We start from the raw sequence: 23,440 nt of genomic DNA, 5'->3' as shown, positions 1-23,440 counted from the left end.
CTGTTCCCAGGACCCCCAGGTCCCTTTCCCCTACGCTGCTCTCTAATAGGTCATTCCCCAACTTACACTGGAACCTGGGGTTGTTCCTGCCCACATTCAAGACTCTACACTTGCCCTTGTTCTATTTCATTCAATGTTTCCCTGCCCAACTCTCCAGCCTGTCCAGGTCTCTGATGGCAGCACAGCTTCCAGTGTCACCACTCCTCCCAGCTTGGTGTCACCAGCAAACTTGCTGACAGTCACTCTATTCCCTCGTCCAAATCATTGATGAATATATTGAATAATCCCGGCCCCAGCACTGCCCCCTGAGGCGCTGCACTGGGTCCAGGCCTCAACTGGACTCTGCCCCATTGACCACGACTCCCTGGTTGGTTCCCTTCAGCCAGTTCACAGATCCTGAGCGCAAAGGGATGTAAATACAAAACAAACTTTCCAGGCTGAAATTTGCCCTTTTTAAGTTCCCCTGGGGCATTCGATTCAGCTTCGGAAGGGCTGGTTTGGGGTGCTAGAGGGTATAGATGGCATGATTTGGGGCTCAAACGTTCGCTATTTCCTTTCTGGAGGAGGGGAAGGTGTCGTGTGACATCCTGTTCGGGGCAGGTGGGGAAAGGCGGCTGTTCACAAGCTGCCCTCGTGAAGACAAAAAGAAAACAACACAGGTTGAAGAGTAAAATAAGACTCAAAGTGCATGACTCCCCAGAGCTTTCTGCAGATATTATTAAGAGGATGAAAAAATGACGCTAAATTCAGGGCTCATTCAGGGTCCTTTGCTCGGGGTGGAGCAGAAATGGTGCTGCCACAACGGAGCAGCCCAAACCTGAACGACATTAACCCCAATCCTCCGCACCCAAACCGCCTGGATTTGCTCAGTTTTCCACGCCTTCACGTTCCCTGGGCTTCCGCAGCGGAACATGTGAGCCGGGGACCTCTGAGCTGGCCCCCATCACCACTCAAAGCAACACATCTGTTTATTCAGCTGCGATTCACCCAAATTATCCCCCCGGGGCAGTCAGCGCAGGGTCCAGCTCCTCCCCGGAGAGGCACAGCCTCCATTTATGCAACTGCACTATGAAAATCCCCTTTGCGAGCGGCTCGGTGCAGCATCCACACGTCGCTGCTTCTGCTTCTGTTCAGGGCAACTTCCCTCTGCTTGCCCAGGATGTGGGGACCGGGCTGGACCCCCCCGTTGGCCCCTCAGGACACGTTGCCCTATCTCACAGCCACTTTTGTTGCATTTTGCTCCGTTTGGGTGTTTGTGAACACAACAAACATTCCTTGCGTTTATCCTGCGTCTCGCCAGATGCATCTCAGTCTGATTGCATTGCAAAGATGATGCTTTTGAGGAAAAACACTATTAAATGACGTGAAACAGGATCCACTCGCTGTTGTGAGTGGGGAAAGGGGATTCTCTTGGCCTTGGTGGGGTCTGTGCCCACATCCCCCACTGATACGCAGAGCTTTTCCTCCAAGAGCAGCCTCACTCCATCCCCATTTTGCTCACGCAGCCGTTACAAAGCGGGTGTAAAAACCTTAAATCAGCATCCGCAACAACAAAACGCAAAAGCCACCCTGGCCGCGCGCACCGGGATGCATTAGGACATTGGGCGACGCCATCCTGCGGCGTTTGGCCGCGGCCACCCGAGCCATAACCGGCTCTGCTTTGCTGCCCAGCAAAACGTTTCCCCAAACTCCGTGTCCTTCGGTAAAGCGCTTTTCTGGTGCAGCGAGGGCCCCAGAAGGACACCCACTTCCTCAAACACAACGGGCGGTGCGGAGAGCAGCCCCGGGCGGCCGCGCTGCGCTGCGGGCTGGGCCGGGCAGAGAAAAGGGGAGCGAAAACCAGGCGGCATCACCTCGGTATCATCGGGGCAGCAAGGCGAGAGCTTTGCGGGAAAGCAGGGCGGGAAAATACTTTTATGGGGTTGTTCACGGCCGCTCGCAGAGGAGGGAGGAGGAAGTGCATTGGTGAATCGACCCGAGCCGAGCCGGCGTTTGTCACGGGGGGGATCGCACCCCGGGCGCACGATTCCCACGGGACCATCGGAGCTTCGTCTCAGCCCATCTCCTAAGCAAGACCCCCTTGGGAATACAAAAAGCTCCTCCTGATTCAAAATGTCCCTCAAGCTGCCACGGAACTGGGATTTCAACCTGAGAATGGATGCTGCAAAAATAGGTATCGTGATTGATTCTTTTTGTGCTTCTGTTTCTGATTGAGCCTTCCAGGTGCTGGTGGGGCTGCTGGGGTGGCCGTGGCCAAATCCCGCTGCGATTTCGGCTACGGCTCAGCCCCAAACCCGCTTCTGGCCTCGGTGGGGGGATCCGGCCCCCAGCTACCGCTTTCGAGACAGCAGATGGTTTGCAAATGATTTGCAAGAAGTGATTTGCAAAGTCGTCACAGAGGGAGGGACGCACAGCCAGGGCTGTGGTTATCATGGTGGGCTGGGGGACGGGGGGCCTGGCGGCTGCTGCTCACCCAAAATCCAGGTTTGGGGGGGATTTATCCACATGGGTTCATTCTGCTGGTGCGAGACTTGCAGGAGGTGAAGTGCAGGCCCAGAGGCGGCCGTGGCGGTGCAGGCCGGAGGAAGCAAATCTCGCTCTTGCTCAGGTTTCTTTGTCCACCATGAGGTCACTGGTTTCCTGTCGGTGGCCTCTGACACCCGTGTTCCCTGGGACGGTGTCACCGTGCGGTGTCCTGACTTATCCGCCCAAGGCTTCGCACGGCTCGGCTCCACCATGGGATCCATCGCCAGCATAGAAAACACTTAAGGTCACCTTTGGGAAAGGGTGAGGGATCCCTACGGTGGCCAAAATCTCCCAGTGGAGCCAACACCTATTTTTGGGTCAAACAACCAGGGTGGGGATTGGAAACAAGGCGCTGCGGTCCAGGAAGGGCTGGACAAGCCCAGCCTTGCGCACACACCGACGCAAAGCCCTCGCTGTCCCAAAACTGATGCCAAAACATGGTCAAGGCACAAACTGGCAACTTGATTTCTCTCTGCAGCAGAGAGATCTGGCCAAGCTGGTCCCTGCACTGAGCTCTTCCTCCCCGTGCCTCGCATCAGCTCGCAAAGACGTCCTGGCTGGATTCTCTTGCAAAGGCAATTTGGACTTCTATCTGAAGCTGCTTTCGTTGGCATGGCCAAACTGTTTTCTTCACAAGGCCCCAACTGAAGTGTTGCTGGTCCCTGTGATGCTCAGTGATGTGCAGGATGAGACCCCAGCTGGTCCAGCAGTTTTGCAGGAGGATGGAGGAAGCAGGACCAGCATCTGCACTCATCAGCGTGCAGGAAAGTGGAGGAGAAATCCCCACAGAGTTATCACTGACGCATCCTGGATTCCTGCGGTGCACTCTTAGGATAATTAGGATAATTTTCTGCATAGATGCTGTGAAGTAGTGGGTAAATTCAATCGGCAGCTGAGTAAACAAGGCACTGAGCCCACTGGCTGCTGGGAAGCAAAGATGGGACACAAGCTTGAACCTGCATCGGTACCAGGAGCTGGTTTTGTTTTTCAAGACAATCTGCCTGTGATGAAATCCTGGGTGCATTTTGCAGCTGCTGCGAGCCCACGAGATGAGGGTCGTGTGTGTCCGTGCAGAGACCTGAGCTCGGTGCATCGACTCTTGTCGTGTTTCGGGGTTTCTGGCTGCAGGGACCGGCCGCTGTCATCTCCAGGGGTGCAGCGGGGACGCCACTTGCTTGTGGAAAATGCTTGCAAATCAGCCACCACCAGCCTGGCTGGCTCCTCCCGGCTTCGGGACACTTCCCCTCCTCGGCCCCAGCTGTGGCTGTGGCACAAGCAGCTGCTGTGACCCTGGGGGGGCACAGATCTGGAACTGAACACAGTCAATCAACAAGCCCAGGGAGCTAAATTTGCTTTTTTCTTTTTGATAAGTAAAAAAAAAAAAACCACAAAAAAACCCTGAAGAATGTATTATGTTTCAAGCGATACTTAATGTAATCATAGAATTGTTAAGCTTGGTAAGACCTTTAAGACTGAGTCCATCTGTGAGCCTAACGTTGCTGAGTCCACCACTAAACCATACTCCTGATATCCAATCTAAACCTTCCCCAGTACAACACTGCCTCTTCCTCCTTGTCTGTCCCTTTTGAAGAGTTTATAGCCACCCATCGCAGCACTCCAGCCGTGGGAGTCACCCCACCGTGTTTCTGTGATGGCAGCTGTCCTGGCTTGTATCAGGAATGGTGTGGCCAGCAGGACTGGGGCAGCGATCCTCCTCCTGTTCTTGGCGCTGGTGAGGCCGCACCTTGAATTCTCTGTGCAGTTTGGGCCCCTCATCATAAGAAGGATGTTGAGGTGCTGGAGAGTGCGCAGAGGAGGCGATGAAGCCGGTGAGGGGCTGGGCTCCCGTGTGCCACCTCACACTGAGAAAAACGCAAAGCTATTTATTCCGATGAAAGAGAAAATTGCATTTGCAATCTTCACTGCAAAGCCTCTCGTGGCGCTTCTGCTGGTTTTTATTGCGAGTACCCGACGTCCTGTGGTGCAGAAGCAAAGGGAAGGGCAGGATTTGGAGCAGAAAGCAGCGTTGATGTGGCACCCAATGCAATATTTCCTGCAAGGGCTCCTCGTTTTGGAGAGCAGGACACAGGCACCCTGCTGCAGCCCCGGGGCTGGAGGAAGAGCAAGGATGTTTTGGAGGAAATATTCAGCTTCAGAGGCGGTTACCACAGGAAACGCTTTGGGAGGCACCATGTTCGCTCTTTCAGTGGCTGCGAAAGCCGCGAGGAGGAGCAGGGACGAAGGCAGCAGGGCCGTTCTGGTGAAGGAGGTGATTGCCAATGGTGAGAGGCAGGGAAGAAGCTTCGCCCCAGCCACATATAACATCTTCAGCACGTGAGCGGACGCTGCACCGGCCACAAAAGGCAGAAATTTGGAAAGGTGGTAAAGGAGGGAGCCACAGCCTGGGTAGTTCTGGTTTGGTGAAGGCAGAAAACTTTCCACTGGGCAAAAACAGAGCCAAAATTAGCAAAGCCAAGCTGCCCACAGCAGCTCCCTCCCCACACCTCCGCACTGGTGGGGACGGTGACCTGGGAGCGCTCGCTCCGTGGGTAAGAACGATCCCGCAAGTAGTTATTTTGGCCTTAAATGAGCCCATAGCACAGGGAGAGCTGGTTTGGGCAGAGAGAAAACAAATCTGCATGTTCACACTGTAAATGCGTGGATGTGGTTAAGCCATCGCGAAGCACCAGCCCCTGGCTGCGCCTCAAGTTTGGTGTTTCAGAAAGGCTGATGCTATAGAATGGGGACCCAAGTGCACCCATCTGAATGCAAAGTCTGTATCCACCCAGGAGAGGCTGCAGAGAGCGAGAATAAACCTCATTTCCAGCAAGGACCGGGCAATTTAAGTACAAAAATGAGAGCAGGAGGAACCCCCTGGGTAGCAGCACCTGTCGGTCGCTTCCTTTCCACGGTGCGGCCGTGATGGGATTTGAGGGAGATTGATATCTCCAATGAAAGATCATAAAAGACAAGATTTCTCCTTTCAAGTCTTGTGCCGCTGGAATATCAGTGTTGCTGGGCTGAGCTCTTTGGGGAACGTGATGGATGGAGACACATCCCTGATTTCCACCCATTTGGGTGTGAGAACAGATCCTACAAGCTGCACCGCAATAGCTTCACTTCAGATCCAGCCCTTGTTGTCATTGGTGCTTGGAAAATCCTCAGCCCCGAGGAGCTGGCAGCATCTGCAAGACACGAGGGAACACGATTTACAGAGGGGAGCGATGATGTTCCTGAGCAATCACATTAATATTTATGAGATTTGAGTAATGCAGATGTTCCAGCAAAGAGCAAAGGAGCTGCCTGGAGCTTGAGGTGCAATTTGGAAACCTCACGTGGGCTTTTGCGCCAGGGTAATCCCCAGCAGCAGCATTTTGCAGGGGAGCTGGCTGGCAAATCCCTTTCAAAGGTCCTTCCTTACCACCACATCCACCGCAGGGACATCCCGCGCCAGCGCACACCGACACAGGCAGCGGCCTCGCTGCCTTTCCAAGGCTGATTTTCTGGATTCACAATCCTTTTTGGTTTTTGGAAAGCAACTTGCAATCCTGTAACGGGTTTGTAGTGGAGAAGCGAGCTCGGAGTGCTGTACCCAAACCTGGCTCCGAAGGATGGAGGCAAAACGCAGTGGGATTTCAGAAGGGGAAGCTGGACACGCTCTTCAAGTGCAGCACTCTGACCTCTAAGTCACTCAGCACTGAGTCCAAAACCTGCAGAGATCAGTGATGCTGAATTCCCCTGGAGTCGTATTATTTTTGCCCTGTGAGCATAAGTGCTAATTCTTCCCAACCAGATTGGCACGGGGTCCTGCAGTGCCCGGTCCAGAGGCAAAAATCAAGGTGTCCCTTCTGGAAATGATCTTTCCCAAGGCGTTTATTGTCACAGAAGCTCTTAGAGGTGTCACAGGGCCGTGCTGCCGGTCCCTGGAAGCAGCGGGACTCATCTACACGATGCAAACAGGAGGCAGGGGATGGTGAAATCCACACCGGCACTCTTTAGAGGCTTTCCAGCCTCATTGTGTGAGAGCTGCCCCGTTGGAAACATCAGGCAACGCACTCCCAGAGCAAAACTGCACTTTCCAAACAGGTTTGGTTGTTTGGTTTTGCTTTCCCAAGCCAGGCTGGGTCATTCTGCTATCGCTGCTGCAAGCTGTTTGGGGTGGGTATGAAAAAATAACATACACTCCCATCTAAAAAGCTAATGATTTTCTTCTCACTTGCAAGACAATTACTCCCACGCAGGAAAAAGGAAGCACACACTGACAGATACTGCGGCCACTTCCTTTACAAACTCATAGCCAGTTTGCTCGGCACAGGGGCAGGGAACCGCGCTCGCCCTTGTACCCCAAGCGGGCCCTGGGGACGGCCAGGGCTGCTGGCCCCGTGTCCCCGCGCGTCCCACCAGCCCAGCCCTCTCTTTCCTTGGCAGCGCGGTCCAAGAGCGTGATGAGCGGGGAGCCCGCGGGCGCCCGGCCGGGCTCCCCCAACCCGCTGGAGCGGCCCCTGAAGACGGGCTGGCTGAAGAAGCAGCGCTCCATCGTCAAGAACTGGCAGCAGCGCTACTTCGTGCTCAAGGGCCAGCAGCTTTACTACTACAAGGACGAGGACGATGCCAAACCACAGGTAGGATGGAGCCGCTGGGCTTTGCTGATGCTCGGTTTCCATCTTCTTGCAGCTTCGCTTGTAGGGAAATGATTTGGGATGGGGGCGTTGGGACAGGCTGCACAGGGCAGTGCTGGAGTCACCATCCCTGCAGGGTTGGACAGACGGACATGAGGTTCTCAGGAGATGGGGCAGTGCTAGGGGTGTATTAATAGTTGGACTTGATCTGGAGAGTCTCTCCATCCAAAACAATTCTACTCAGTAGGTTATTAAAGAGATTAACAGTAACAGATGAGATATCCTGATCCGGATCATCTGCGCACTCAAATTCTCAAAGTGTCTCTATCCCCAAACAACACAGTGCTGGAAAGAAAACCAGTTACCAACTAAGAAGTTGCTATAACTCTCCAAGACAACAAAGAAAAGCCTGAGGAGAAAAAGAGCTCAGTGCAGCAGCATTTCTGTGACAGCAGGTGCAGCACAAGATGACAGGAGCTTTGGGAGAGGTTTCAGCCATGCCCTGGGTGGGAAAAGCATCTTCCAGGATGTTTTTAGGAAAAGCCAAGCAGGACTTCCAGCACAGCCCGGGTGGATGTGCCCAAGGCAGGGCTGTGGGCCGGACAGGTGACAGCAAAGGGCTGAGGACCTTAGGATGTCTTGCCACGGGATAGGGCAGCTGGAGGGATGAGAAATGGCGATTCTTTCTCTCTCCAAACTCCATGTTTGTATCCCAGCCCGTACTTTGCAGAAGGCTCCACGGTACGGATGCAATTTGTGTTATTTGGCTGCAGTTTGTGTCATTTGGCCGCCACCACGGTCCACCCAGCGCAGCCAGAGGAAACCTGCCCGCTGCCTTTTCCCCTGAGGGAAATGGTTTGAAATCTGCTGAACGCTCCGGTTCAGTCATTTTTGAGATCCCGGGGGAGCACAACGTGCACCCAAACCTTCGCACAAAACGGGTGTGATCACCCGTTTGGGCAGGACTTAAACATCTGCACCAGCGCCCAACATCTGCAGCATCACCCGCATCTGCAGCCCCTCTGGGTTCTAACAACCCCCGGCTTATCTGTCTCAACCATTTCCCAGGGTACGCATTGCAGAACACTTGCCAGGAAGAAATTACTCTTTCTTTTCCCCAATTTATATGGATAACTTTAGTTTTTTTAACCATTTTCTCCATATCATAATTTACTTTTTGAATATCCACCATTGTTTTGAGAAATTCCAGGGAAAGCTCCTCCCCATTGCTGGAAAAACCATTCCCTGTATTGTTACTGGTACCAAAATGGATCTCAAGATAGAAAACGCTCCTAGGGGGATGGTGATCAGTGGATCCTCGAGGTGACAGCAAAGGCTGAGCCCAGCGGGACCCAGGTCCTATGAGGCTTTGCCTCATTTCAGGGGTGACTGAGCAGAGCAGCCTCCCCGGTTGCAAATAAGATGTAGAAACAGAAAGTGCTGTATAATAAAAAGCTTATTGCCATTCACAGTGCTTTTGGCAGCTCTCAATGCACCATCACTTCATTTCAAGCCTCTCTGATCCCATTGATGATTCCAGTTGACACAGCTGCAATTCGGACTTTGGGAGCGCTCACAGGAGCCCAAGGGTTTTCAGGAGGCTGAAATTGCTGAGAAAACCACTCATTTCTGCGGCGCAGGCTCATTTCCTGCCCTGGGAGGGCTCTGGGCTGACTCACGGGCCGAGTTGGGTGTTTTCTCAAGTCCCTTCTCCTTTGTTCTTTCTTCTTCCAGCCCCAGCAGGGGTTAACGAAAAAATAAGAATGGAGGGGATAAATAAAAGGAAAGAGCAAAACAACCAGTTTTCTTATTCTGGGAATCACCTCATGAGAAAAACTGGCATTAAGAAGTGTCCCTTATCGTTTGAAAAGTTATTTTTAGCAGATATCTATTATATAAAGGCCATCGGGTCACCATCAGGTCCTGAAATTTGATTGAAAGAAGGGCTTCGATCCTCAGTGCTGGCAGCGTCAGCCTCGCAGGGATGTATTTGCAGGGTGTTTTGTTGCGGGTGTTTGCAGCTCCTGCTCTGTCCTAGGGCTGCCTGCCTCTCCTGGGAAGCACCATCAAGGAGGTCACCAGCAACCCAGAGGAAGGAGGGAAATTCATCTTCGAAATCATCCCAGGTGAGGATGCTTCACCCCATCACACACTTCTGGGCTGGACTGTTCACCTAAAAATCATTCAGGGAGGTCATTTTTCCCGTCCTTCTGCTCCCGTTTATTTTCAAGGTGCCCACAGCGCTGCTTTGCACATTAAAATTAATGTTTTGCTTCCAGTGTTCCCACCGCCTCGGTGTCCACGTCCCTTGAGAAGCTTTGCCAAGGTGCAGCGTTAAGCCGTTTCTGCTCCTTTCTTGCAGACCTTTAGTAAGAACGCTGTTTCATTTTACAGCCAAATTGATATTATTGGGGAAAATTGGAGCCAAAAGCATTTAGCAAAGAAAACAAGAACGTGGGGTTGCTTTTTGCTTCCAGTCCTCTCTATAAACGATGCATAATCTTTATTTTTTAGGGGTCTCCGGAGAGCAGAACCGAACGGGGCCGGACACCTGTGCGCTCATGGCTAATTCCCAGTCTGAGATGGAGGAATGGGTTAAATGCATCCGGCGAGTGCTGGGGTCGGCGTCAGGAGGTAAAGGGGAGCAGGGGTGGCTCTTGGAGAGGTGATTTCCTACCGTCTCACCCTCTGCAGCACTTCACTGTGAGGATTTCAAATTTGGACTCCTAAATCCTTGAAAACGGAGCTGTAACGCGACTGTAACTTGTAATGGCTTAGAAACCTACTCCCATTGGTGATCCCGCAGTGTTGGGTTTGCTGCAAACACGGGCAGCGTTAAGAAAACGGCAGCCAAGATTTCTGGGCCCGTTTCAACCTCTTTTGCAAACCTCCACATTGATTTATTGACCCCAGAAGATGTTGATCTTGGAAACAACTCATACTCAGGGATAAAGCATTGTAGAAAGCTTTGCCTTTCAACCTGCCAGTTGCTTTGCTTTTCTTCCAGCTTTTCTTGCTCAGCCCAGCCCTTTTGCTTTGGCCACACAATGACAGCACCCTAGTCCCAGCCCCCTCAGATGTGCGCTTATGTCATTACAACAGTGTGGGCAGGGAAGTATAAAACATGAATTAATCAGAAAGGAGCACATCAGAAATCGGCCACCGCAAAGGAAGCAACAAAGGTCACTCCAGCCACTTTCCTGTAAGGATGAACTATTCATATCCAGACTTCTCCTATAGGATTCAACAATAAAACGCAGCTGGGAGTCTCTAGCCCTCTTCCAAAAGAGCATTAACCTGGACAATCATCCTGAGCCTCTCCTCCCTCCCTTTGTTCTTTGCCCTAACTATTTATATTTTTATAGAGTTCATGCCCTTCAGCTCTATCACACAAGCACAATGGAGCTCAGGTCTCCCACAGCTCCTGTGTTAATATAAATCCCAGCAGTTCACAAGCAGATGCTGCCAGTTCGAGCCCTCTCACCATCACCTTGCTATAGGCACAGATGAGCTTCACCTAAACGATGATTTTTGTCTGCAACCCAGGTATTTTCTGCCTTTCAACCCAAACACATTGTGCCCTGGGGGTGGCAGCATCACCCACCTGAAATATGGATTGCACGAGCCAGAAATTCTCAGGGCATCGCCCTGCCTGGCTCTAATATTTAATAACAACTCTGCATCTGAGCCTTGCTTAAACTTAAGAGGCTGCCAGTTTCCTCCAGTGAGATAAACAGACCTTATGTGATATAAAATGTAGATGTATCGTAGTATAGAGAGCCCCGAGGATAGTGGAGAAGCCAGATACTACAGAGCTGCATTTTATGTCAATACACAGGTAAACGTACCCTAAAACATCACAGTTTAGGTTTTTGGCTTCAATACAAGCTGAGGCAACATGTGCTTTTAAACCAACAACCGCATGGTGGAGGTTCTGCCAAGAGCCCACCTGGAAGCAGCCCCAGGAGACCCAGCTACTCGTGAGCTTATTGCACATCAGGCAATCAGAACAGCGGCAAAGCGAGAAACGACAGCAAAGGCATCTCCAAAATCTCAGAGGGGTTTCATGGGTCTGGCAGCCGCCCCACAGGAACAGCCGCCCCACAGGAACAGCCGCCCCACAGGAACAGCCGCCCCACAGGAACAGCCGCCCCACAGGAACAGCCGCCCCACAGGAACAGCCGCCCCACAGGAACAGCCGCCCCACAGGAACAGCCGCCCCACAGGAACAGCCGCCTGCCGGGTGGGCATCGCATTGGCCCTGGGGACTTATCCCAAATTAACAGATCTGCCAGCTTGCAGTTAAATAAACATTTCAGTATCAGCTACCAAAGCAAAGGGAGGAGGAACAATAAAGTGCTATTTGCCTTTACTGTGCACAACAGGTTTATACTCATTATTTAAAAGTTATAAATGAAAAACCCCCATGATCAGGCAAGTGCCAACAAGCCTCATAGCTCCAGATGAGAGCGTTTACTTGTATTTTCCTGGTCCGGAAGACACACAGGAATTATTTCAGCCTTCAGAGTACACAGTGAACACATCCCAGGGTAAAAATATGGTAGAGGACCATAGCACCCTTTGCTAATAACATCTCAGAGCCAGTTTGAGTTGGGATTTGTCTGCTCTTACCATGCCGCAGGCTGCGAGGAGGAAGAGCTGGGATGCAGGCTGCTGCCTTCCCCCCGCCCAGCTCCGGTTTTGCTGTGAATTCAGGAGGAAAAAGCCATTGTTCCGAAGGAAAGGTACCGCCCGCTGCAAAACACCGCTCCGGTCCATACAGGGGAGCTTCTGGAGGGTGAGAGGAAGAAAAGCAACTCAGTCAGTGAGACTTCCAGCCCCAAAGCTCTGCAAGGCTGCTTTTCCTATTTCTTGGTGGTCTCCTGTGCTTTCTATATCAAGTTTGAGTGACAAACTTGCCTTCTCTTGTGTGCCATCGGCCTTTTTGCTGGTCCTGTCTCCCTCTGGATCAGCACCCTGCTTCAAGCAAAAAACAAGACCCACTGCTTCATTTTAATTATTTTGAGAGCTGTTAATCATTTAATTGGAAGAAGTTCTGCTATCCCCCAGTTTTCAGAGTCCTCATAGCTATTAAAAAGCAGGTACTGCTGGCAGGTTTGCACGAAGCATTGGGAGGTAATGTGCCTTTAGCAAAGCTTTCCGGCTCCTCTAACCTCTCTGTCCTTTCCCCAGCGGTGTTTGGCCAGCGCTTGGCAGAGACCATGGCCTATGAGCAGAAATTTGGGCAGCACCAGGTGCCCATCCTGGTGCAGGAGTGTGCTGAGTTCATCCGCGAGCACGGCCTGAGCGAGGAGGGAATCTTCCGGCTCCCCGGCCAAGACAACCTGGTGAAACAGCTCAGGGACGCGTTCGACGCTGGGGAAAGGCCATCGTTTGACCGGTAACGCTGGATTCCCCCCCTCCTACTCAACCAGGTCTCATACACCCCAAAAATCTGGGGAAAAGCAGCTCCAGAGAGCCCAGCAGGAAACTTGGAGCCTCCAGAAGGGCTTGACAAGGAGAGGGCATTCAGCAGAAACCCCAAATAGAGGCAAAAGCAGAATCACAAGGTGCTGAGATGAGACACATAGAAATAAAGCATTTAGAAAAATCCTGGCCCCACACAGAGATTATCATTTGCAGGAGCAGCCGAGGAAGGAGGCAAAGGGAAGAGCCCATGTAGCCCATCAGTTAAGGGTAGAGAGCAAGCAGAGGAGCACTGAGAAGCTCAGAGAGCACCCCAAGGCAGGTAGCAGAAGTGATTTCTTTCCCTGCCAGCCCACAGCCATGGGATTTTCCTCCTGTTGCACTCACCTGCAACACCACATAGAGATGAGAGAGAGATTCTGGCAGCTGCGAGGCTGCGTCCTCCTGACCCCCTCTCTCTGCAGGGAGGTTGTGGAGTCTCCTTCCCTGCAGACATTCAAACCCGCCTGGACCCCTTCCTGTGGAACCTCAGCTGGGTGTTCCTGCTCCATGGGGGATTGCACTGGATGAGCTTTCCAGGGCCCTTCCAACCCCTGACACTCTGGGATTCTGAGGTCTTTTGCTGTTGCTACCTTTGCCATGCCCTGTGCAAAATGAGAGAAAAAATACAAACCTCCTGTGTACCTCTTTATAAATCCCTGCCTTGATTGTTTGCAGGTGCTTCATTATCTCTAATGAGGTTTCCCACCTGTCCACACCCCAAGTCAGACTTTATCCTCTTGCTTTTGGCCCCAGTCACATAAAGCATCACCCAGTGTCCCCTGCTCACTCATGCAGGTTGTTTTGGGGCTTTAATTACTGGTTTGTACTGGTGTAAGCAATGACCCCTGTGCTGGGATAAAAAAACCAGGGTCCTGCCTTTTCACAGCACCAAAAATGAGGCTTTTTGGTTTAATTTCTGCCGCCCTGTCTGCTGTAATGAGACAAGGAGTTTTCAGGCTGCTGTGTGTGTTTGAAGGTGCTTGATCCTGGCTGGGCTGATGCCCCAGGTGTGCAGACCCAGGCAGATCTGGGGTGCTCGTGGAAGGGGAGCACCCAAAACCAGGAGCTTCCTGGACTTTTAAGCAAAGCAGTTTGCCTAAATGAAGTCCCTTATCTCTGTATTTGCAGCTCTGTCCCCAGCTGCAAAACTTCCCTATTTTTACCTAGCTTTGTGCAGCTTTCTTAGGGAAAAAACACAGCACTTTTACCCAAATAATCCCTGCGCTGTGCGAGGCAGAGCCACAGCCACTCTGGAGGTGCAACCATCCCAGCTCTTGGTTTGCAGCTGAATATTTCTTGCTTTCTGGGTGCCAGAGTCCTGCTGCGAGCTTTCCTGTTGTAACCTGTACGGGGGTCATAGGAAGGTGAAGCGTTTTGTTTCAGAACTGCATTTTGCAGCAGTTTGGCCCTTTTCCCAGCGCCCTGCCACGTTAACCCTGTGCCGCAGCGTTCCCTGTGAGCATTGCTGTGCTCAATGGGATTGCGACCCCCACGCGCTTCAACCAAAGCATTTTCTTAGTGAGGAAAAAGGCCAATAATGGGGTTTCCAGTGACCTGAATGCTGCAGGATGCTGGTTTGATCTTCAGTGTTGTCTTCACAGCCCGTTTGGGTTTGCACAGGCACACTTGTGCACACAAGCAGGGCAGGATTCAGCGGGGAGCATTAGGTAGGCTGAATTAGAGACTTATGATCTTGACAGTGTCCTTTTGACAGAATGTAAACTGCAAACATTTGGCCCCGCAGAACATCTTCAGTAATTGCTGTTAATCTTACAAACCCCAGGCAAGCTCTGCATTTGCAAAACACAGCGACACCAGACAAAATTTGGAGGCGAACCCTCAGGAGTCAAACGCAGGCTGGGGATGAGCCCTGCGGACCTGCCGGACCCACGGGATGGGGGAAAATCTCCACCAAATATTTATTTTCCTGCCAGCTGGGGCCATTCCCAGCCTTGGGGTGCCCTATGGATCCTCCCCAGCTTGCTTTGGCTTCCCTATTTATATATCTTATGTCTATAAAATGCAATTAAATACAATCCCCCTGTCGGAGCGGGGTGGGGTTTGCTCACCAGCTGGGTGTGAGTGTCACGAGCGGCTCCTTCTCCCCATCGCAGGGATACGGATGTGCACACCGTGGCCTCTCTGTTCAAACTCTACCTGCGGGAGCTCCCCGAGCCCGTCGTGCCCTGGACGCAGTACGAGGATTTCCTGCTGTGCGGGCAGGCGCTGGAGGCGGATGAGAGAAAGGTAGAGATGCATTCATTTCTCTCCTCTGGCCTTAAAATTACTGCATTTCCCCAAAAATAAGACTTCCCCCCAAAATAAGACTTCCCCTGAAAATAAGACCTATCCACAAAATAAGACCTACCCACAAAATAAGCCCTAGTGTGATTTTTCAGGTATTTGAGGGTGCTCCAAATATAAGCCCTGCTCCAAAAATGAGGTCTAGTTACAGTTCATTAAAAAAGGTCAATTTAAATAGCGGTCAGGCAGCTGTACATGTAAAAGGGTAAAATTAATTGGCAATAGAATGCAGCAGGACAGAGAGGGTTTGGAGAGTTGTGATATTCCAGAAGATGATGACATGACTGTATTTGAATAAATGTTGATTTCTGTTCATGAATATTGCCACATATCCATTGTTGTACATGGAAAGAGGAAAGAGAGCCACAAGGAATTAATGACGAAATTCAGGGTTTGGAGAGTTATGATGATGTTCCAGAATGAGATGACATGACTATATTTGAATGAATGTTGATTTTTTTTGAAGAATAAATGTAGATTGTTGTCCATGGAAAAATAAGACACCCCCTGAAAATAAGCCCTAATGCATCTTTTGGAGCAAAAATTAATATGACCCCCTGTCTTATTTTCGGGGAAACAGGGTAGCTGTGTTTCAGTGCCAGCTGGAGATGCTGGGTGCAGATTTATTTGTGCATTAAGAATGTCCTAAATGTTTATATACAAGAAATGCAAGATCAGGCATGATGAGCTCTGTCTGAAGAGCGGGGCTGGAGGGGACCCTGCTCTTTGCTGCTGGGCAATGGGTTCTTCTTGCCCTACAAAAGCTTCTCCATCTCCGTGCTGGAGAAACATAATTGCCAAAGCGACCAAATGCCAAGAGGTGAGACCATCCAGGGATGGCTGGAGTGACCAAGAACCACTCTCGAGTCCATAGAGATCTATGCGTATTTATCAAGGTGTTACTTAACTTGCATTTAGGGCCACCAGGAACTCCTGAAGCAACTGTCCCTCCTTCCCAGAGACAACTACAACCTCCTCAGCTACATCTGCAGGTCAGTGCTGTGCACAAGGTAGAAACGGCTCGGATTTGGGGTTGGTGAGTTGAAATGTCATCCCAAAGGCTGAGGCTGACCCCACTAGGGAGCCCTCTGACCTGGGTTTTGGTTCCCCTTGAGGCATCTTTTGTAAAGGGAGAATTTCAGCCATGGAGATAAACACCTTGGCAATGTCTGAGCATGAGTGCCCACCCTCAAACTCACAAACGCATCCCTGAGAATTAAAATCAAGTGTAGTTTTTCTATACAAAGCGTGGCGCCACAAAACTCTTGGGTTACACCCAGCCTAGGTGTCTTTCTCTAGTTGGAGACTAGATGGGGGTTTTCCTTTCCTTTCCTTTCCTTTCCTTTCCTTTCCTTTCCTTTCCTTTCCTTTCCTTTCCTTTCCTTTCCTTTCCTTTCCTTTCCTTTCCTTTCCTTTCCTTTCCTTTCCTTTCCTTTCCTTTCCTTTCCTTCCCTTCCCTTCCCTTCCCTTCCCTTCCCTTCCCTTCCCTTCCCTTCCCTTCCCTTCCCTTCCCTTCCCTTCCCTTCCCTTCCCTTCCCTTCCCTTCCCTTCCCTTCCCTTCCCTTCCCTTCCCTTCCCCTCCCTTCCCTTCCCTTCCCTTCCCTCCCTTCCCGTCCCCTTCCCCGTCCCCTTCCCCTTCCCTCTGACCTGCACTATTTCCCTCTGGATTCTGCCAGGTTTCTACACGAAATACAGCTGAACTCTGGTGTCAACAAGATGAGTGTGGATAACCTGGCAACGGTGATTGGAGTGAACCTCGTCAGACCCAAGATAGAGGATCCTGCCATTATTATGAGAGGTAAAAGGGGCTCCTGGGATAATTGGCACAGGAGCACCTGATACGCAGTTGCATCCACAATCTTGCAATTAGACCCCTGGATATAAGGCAGACACGTGCCTGGGCACGGTAAGCACAGCAGGGTGGAGTAAAGCCATGTGTTATTTTGGCTATAAATGGGTTTAAGGTAACAAAAACCCCTTAGGAGTTGTCCTGTGTGTTCCCTCCATAGATCCCAAACAATTCAGGACTTTGGTGAAGTTTTATTTCTTTTGCTTAGAGCAGGAAGATGTCAAATGCTGCTGAGAGAAACAAAGCAAACTCAAACGACCAAGCTGGAATCCTGCGGGCAAGGACAGATGCAGCACAACTAACAGGAGAAATAATTTAATGGAAAGGCCACTCTGCTCAACAGATGTCACGTGCAAATGGTCCAGATATTCTTTGTATAACTGATACCTGTAGCTTGCTTGTCGAGTCAAAATAGCACGATTTATGGCTTGGTGCATCTGAGCAGAATCCCATCTTGGTTGCTCAATAGGCTACTCCTGCTTTTCTAGGATGATTTAAAAATCCCTCCTTTTATTTGGTTTGATGATCCTACTCCTCGTCTTCACCTGCATTTCTATGTACATCCCCATTTCGGACACCAGAAGACCAAAAAGGCAATGCAAGTGTAGGTAGAAGAACGCCTGTTGGCTTTGCCACTGACAGATCTCTAATCTCCTCCAGGCACGCCACAGATCCAGAAGGTGATGACTGTGATGATCAGTGACCACGCTGAGCTCTTTCCCGCATCCAAGGACGTGCCACCGTCCCCACCCACCCACAAAAATGACAAGAAGACCCCCGTCCCGCGCAGCTCCGTGGGCTGGGACGCTGCGGAGGACCCCGCGGCACCCAGCGCCAAGATCTCCATCCAAAGGCAAACGGTAAGGCCAGATCCTCAGAGAAACAACACCACGTACATTTAATAAATGTATGATTAATTATTAGGGGACCTAACAGGTCAGCAAGCCACTAAGAGCAGTTGCTATTAATAACAGTCATCCTTGGAATACCTACATCAGGAAAATGATGTAGACCAACTTTCCACTTTCCAGTGGAAAATCTACTGTTCTGGGAAAAAAATAAAATCTCCTAAAGCTTTTTAGCTAAAAGGTAGAATAGATAAAACCTTTTCAGAATAGGCAAAACCTTTTCAGTTCATGCTGGTGAAGTGAAAACATTGAGGATTAAAGTCCTTTCTCAGAAATAAAGAATCTCTGCAAAATGTTCTTTTTAATGAAAAACATGGTGCAACTTGAAATAATATTTACGGGAAACGTGTGGCCGTTGCTGTTAGCAGGTTAAAATGTGCCTTTTGTCAACGCAGCGGCTGCAGCCTGGCTCTGCTCGCAGGATAAGCCTGTCCTAACGCCGCAGGTTTGTTTTACAGAGAGACGAGCTCAATTCCAGCAGCGCCCTCGGACCAGCCGCAAGCTCAGGCGCACCCGGAGAAGATAACGGGTCCAAAGATACATTGGGAATGTGGAAAAGCCAGGCAAGGAAAAGAACTCAGACGTTACCTAACAGGAAATCTTTCCTGACAGCTGCTTCGGCCGGGGAGAAAGGCAGCAGTGACAAAAGTTACGTATTTGCCCGCGACTTTTGGAAAAACGCCCCTGGGAGCAGCGTGCGCTCCGTGGTCCCCGATGGGCACAAGAGAACGTTGTCTCATGATCTTTTTAAGCTGCTCGACCTTCACCGGGGTTCGAACTCCGATAATGTTCCCACCTCCCAGGCTGAAGGTGGGGAAGGCGGCGGCTCCAGCCCCTCCAGCAGCGGCTCCGAGAAGGAATTCCTGCCCTGCCCCAGTCCCAGCCAGCAGCCAAAGGAACCGGCCAGTCCCACCGGCAGCGCGGCCGAGGTGTCCAAGCCCCAGCTGGAGAGCAGGGAGTTCCTGCAAAACATGGTCCTGAAGCTGGAAAAAGAAATGGAGGTGCAGAAAAATGACTACGAGGAACAGATTAAGAGGTAACGGGCTGCAAAGTGCTGCTTTCTGGAGAGCATGAAGTCTGCAGCTCGTGTTATTACCACACTAGTGCTGCACAGATTTATTTCCCACTAATACAGTATATAATAGTAACAACGAATGATAAAATATAGTATTATAGCAGGTATCTAAAAGTCAATGCTGATGTGCTGCACTCTCATGACATAGTTGCTAATGTTATATTACTACAATATTAATACTCTATAGTTGTTATTACACTATTCTATGGCACTGTATTGTTTCTGCAATAATTACATTGTCATAATTCTTGTTCTTATTGCAATATTGTACCACTGTACTATCCAGAATTCAGTAGTAGCATTATTATGTTGTTAGTTGTAACCATCAGCATTATATAGATTCGCATGTTATTAACCATGTTATTATATATCACATATATTGATTCATTGCATTGTGTTATGTGGCCACTGAAGGTCAGGGGATCAGGACATCACCTCTAACTTATTTTATTGCTTAATGACCCAGAGGGCAGACACCTTAATAGCCAAATGATGACTTCTCAGCACCCTTCTGATCCAATCCTTTCACGGTCCGTTTCTCTTTGCAGCCTTGAGAAGGAAAACTATGAAGTCTGGGCCAAAGTGGTGAGGCTGAATCAGGACATCGAGAGGGAGAAGAAGAAGTCCGAGGAGCTGGAGCTGAGGCTGAAGAATGTGGAGCAGTCACGGGAGGACATGGAGAAGAAAAACAAGATGCTTGAGGAGGAGATTAAAAAATTGGCCAAATCCACAAGCAAAACTGATGCCAAAACCAACTAGAAGCCACCCAGCAGCTGTGTGAATCCACAGGAATTGCCAAGCAGGGTCAGTGCCAGGGACGCGCATCGTCCCGTGTTCTGGTACCGACCGCCGGCTGGTTTGGAGGAAGGAGCCCAGAAGTCAGAGGCTGGTTTGTGCTCTGAAATAGGAAATTTCACAAATATTCTTCAGCTTTTTTCTTTTTCAGTGTTTTTTTCAACTCCTCTTTCAGCTGCTCAAGTTACCTGTAGAACAGGCCGACACTTCTTGCTGCTCGATCAGAATTGCTTGCACTCAGGAGTTCAAGTTAAGGATGTATTATGCCTTTAATAAAATCAACCAGCAAGCATCCCCTCTGGCAGCCAGCGGGCTCCTTGCTGGAGATACCAAAAACTCCTTAAATCTTGGATCTGGGGAGACAGAGAAGCCCCAAGGTCTGGGGTGGCACAGCACGATGGATGGTGGGCTGCAAACGCCGTCAGCACCGCGGTTGAGATGTTCACATTAATTATTGCTCTTATAGAGCAAGAGAAACCCAGACAACCCATCAGGTCCACTGAGAAGAGCATCACTGGCTGTGCTGTGCCCGTCATGGATATCAAGGCTCCGGGTATAAAATCATGATATTGCAAAAATCTCTTCATTTAAGTGACTGTTTGGTTAATTTAAATCACTGTTCCTTATAGCTACGTGCATACAAATCCAGCACAGCTGCTGATGAGGCTTTGGAGAGCACGTCCACGCATCCATACACGGAGCTCTTTGTGCAGAGCTCTACCCAGTACACAAAACGGGGCTTCTGCATTTTTCCTGAAGGATGTTTTTCAAAGAATAACAGATTTGGACTTACTTATCACCTTTGCTTTTGTTTTTCATCATTTCATCAGCGCAGAACAGGATTTGCTCAGCTGCCTTGGTGGAAACCTGGGTTTGCACCCCAGTGATGATGCTGGGGTCACTTGCTGCCATCAGACCCGAAGGCTTCACGGTGCTGTTGTGGGTCCTCGTAAACTTGTCCTGTTTTCCCACTGCCAGCACTTCACCCTTCCAGCGGTACCACGATGCTGCTGAAGCTTTTGGTGTAGGAAAGAAGACTCTGCAAGAAAACCTTTCACTCCTTATTTCTGTTCAGAAGGGGGAACAACACCACGCAGGCTCAGCCCAGCCTAGAGCCTTTGTGGGAACAAAAAAGGGACAAACAGAGATCCTCAGGAGTTTTCAAGCGAGATGTTTAGGATCAAACACGTGCCTCTGTGCTTAGCAGAGCTGATATAACAACACTGGATTAGTGCTACGGAGGACTCGGTCTTGGTGATAGAAAAGTCCAGCTTAAGACAGGCTGCAGATCTGCGTGGCAGAGACTGCAGAGAAAAATGAACTCGTTGGGGAAAGGGATACAAACTGTGAAAAAAAGGGACATGGGAGTGGGAAAATGCTATCAGAGAATAAAAGTCAATAGTGGGTATATAGCACTTGCTGCTATGAGATTTGGTGGCGGCGGGTGGAACTTGTCTAGTCTTAAAACTAAGCCCAGCCTCCTTAGACTCAAACTCGGATTCAGTTTGGTGTGTTGAGTCCACCTTTGCTCAGCTGTGGATATAAATGTTTGTGGAAGTTGAGCTGCATGTCAGAATCTGACCCATAAACTGCTCATTCGACCTGCAGACTGACTCCAGGGGATTTCCCTTTCCAGAGGATCCCCAGGGACCCCACAGCCCCTCACTGTCCTGCCCACAAACCTTCACACCAGTGAGTTAATTTGTTCTGGAGGGATGCATGGGGTTAGTACAAAATCACAGCACTTTCCAGAGGATCTGTAGCCAAGGTCCTCTGCTCTGGCAAAGACTCAATTTGATTTGAATGTTTCAAATCTGATTTAAATGTCTCAAATCAGAAACAACGTGGGAATTTAAAATCTCAGTAGCCCTTTGCATCCCCCTTGCAAAGGGATGGACATCACAGACAGGAGCTCCGAGGAGAACAGTCTGACCTTGCCAGGGTTTATTCAGTGTTTTACCTCTACAAGGAGCTCATTACTAATCCGGGCATCAGGCTCACGAGTCATTTAGGGAGAAATTTCTCCATCGAGTCTTAGGGAAACGTCGCGAACATCTGGGCTGGAAATGCCACACGCTCCTTCCTGCAAAGATCAAAAGTGTGAAAAAATCAGGGTAGTTAAATTAAACAGTATTCCCTGAAAATAAAACAATCATTCCTCTGCAGCAGAGCGGGATGACGCGAAAAGGCTTGGCCGAGGCTCAGAAGCCTCTGTGATTAGGACAAGTGCGCGTTGTTTTAGTATAAACTGCGCATTCCCCCGCTTCCGCTGCAGATAGGCAGAACAGCCTCTGTCGAACCAGGACTGTTTCTGAAGATCAGAGCCGCTTCTTTGAAGATATTCTGCCCATTAAAATGTGGAGTGTTTATAGCGGTCATGTTTAAAAGATAAGACTTTCCAATAGAGGTCAGGTGGGCTGGAAATGCTGAAGTGCATGGAGGGGATGAGCAGCCGCAGAGAACAACGTGGGCATATTATGAGCTGCTGTTTTGTTGGGTGCTGTAAGTCGAGTTTTCCTTTTATAAAAAGTGAGCTTTTTCCAGAGACAGAAAATCATGGATCTGCCCATGCCAGACCTACGGAAACTTTACATCCTTTTCAGCCCCAAGGTATAACCTGAATCCTGGCGATGCCCAAATCCTGTTCTGGATTTAATGCCACTTTCAGATCTTCTGTTGGAGACACCAGAACATGAGATCCCCGAAAACACGACCTATATTTCCTTCCTCTCTCATTTTCGCAGCCAAGCCTGGAAGCATTTGGGGAAGGAGCAGCAAGTCCTGTCCTCCTGTTCCTGAAGCAGCAGTTGCTGTCTTGCTGTGCTGCAAAGGGATGTCATAAACTCATTTTTTGGTTGTTTGGTGGCTGCTTTTCAGCTCAGACGGCTCTAAGCATTAATTCTGGATACCCTAGAGTGTGGAACTACTAGTAATCACACAAAAGTGTAATAGTAATCACACAGAAGTACAATGGGCTGTCTATAAGAATAAAGCCTGTAGAAGGATCCTTTTCAGCCCTGTCCTGGGCACTGTAGGTTTGGAAACCCCCAAAAAAGCAGTTTTCACCCCATTTAACCCAGAGGACACAAGAGCATCTTCTTCAAGGTGACAGGAGAGTGTGTAGGATAACCCACAGAACATACCGAGGATTTTCCCCTCCCTTTAAATGTGATACAGCTTTCCAAATTAGAACAATTAAACCCACAGGTCTGAATGCATCTCCAACTGTTAAACCATGCGTTGTGGGGTGAAAATATGACATATTTTAGGATATATTTTTAGCCCTACTATCATTGTCTAGCATTCTTTGCATTAGAGCAAAAAATCTGGTTTGCTCTGCTTAGGTATTTACCGCATTCGTTTAGGAATTCAGTTCATTATATCCAGGCACTCGGTAGGCGTGAGAGGCAACAAAGTCAAATGATCTTTCCCACATTACTCTATTTGGATCCCGAGCCTGTCACGCTTATGCTGACTTATTCCTTCTCATTTTATCAAAGTTGCATTTTTGGCATGAGAATAACTTTCCTTTTTTAGCTCGGCTACTGCATAAAACAGCGAGTTGTTGTGGGAGGCGAGGTGGACGTGCTGGAAAAGTGTCCAGGCACTATTTGGGATGGCTTCTACAAATAAAATAAATAAAGTTAAAAAGCAAAGCAGTGAGAACATGTTGTTCTCCCCAGGAATGACAGAGTAATTGTCATTGGCAGATTGTGCTGCCATCAGAGACCTGGACAGGCTGGAGAGTTGGGCAGGGAAACATTGAATGAAATAGAACAAGGGCAAGTGTAGAGTCTTGAATCTGGGCAGGAACAACCCCAGGTTCCAGTGTAAGTTGGGGAATGACCTATTAGAGAGCAGTGTAGGGGAAAGGGACCTGGGGGTCCTGGGGACA

General features: G+C 49.9%; 1 protein-coding gene across 1 annotated transcript; it reads left to right on the top strand.

The window, feature by feature from the left end:
- The first annotated feature begins 1,745 nt into the window (after positions 1-1,745).
- On the top strand, positions 1,746-23,201 carry ARHGAP25 (Rho GTPase activating protein 25). The gene is made up of 11 exons (XM_065856805.2): positions 1,746-2,173; positions 6,955-7,148; positions 9,184-9,271; positions 9,660-9,779; positions 12,339-12,546; positions 14,729-14,861; positions 15,837-15,910; positions 16,595-16,716; positions 17,428-17,627; positions 18,134-18,711; positions 19,299-23,201. The coding sequence occupies exons 1-11, from the start codon at positions 2,113-2,115 to the stop codon at positions 19,507-19,509; spliced, it is 1,989 nt and encodes a 662-aa protein (XP_065712877.1). The 5' UTR covers positions 1,746-2,112; the 3' UTR covers positions 19,510-23,201.
- Positions 23,202-23,440: the final 239 nt, after the last annotated feature.

This window comes from Patagioenas fasciata, chromosome 26, assembly GCF_037038585.1.
Source record: "Patagioenas fasciata isolate bPatFas1 chromosome 26, bPatFas1.hap1, whole genome shotgun sequence".
Lineage (NCBI taxonomy): Eukaryota > Metazoa > Chordata > Aves > Columbiformes > Columbidae > Patagioenas > Patagioenas fasciata.
The sequence above is the reverse complement of the archived record's forward strand: the minus strand, read 5'-3'. Positions and strand labels throughout refer to the sequence as shown.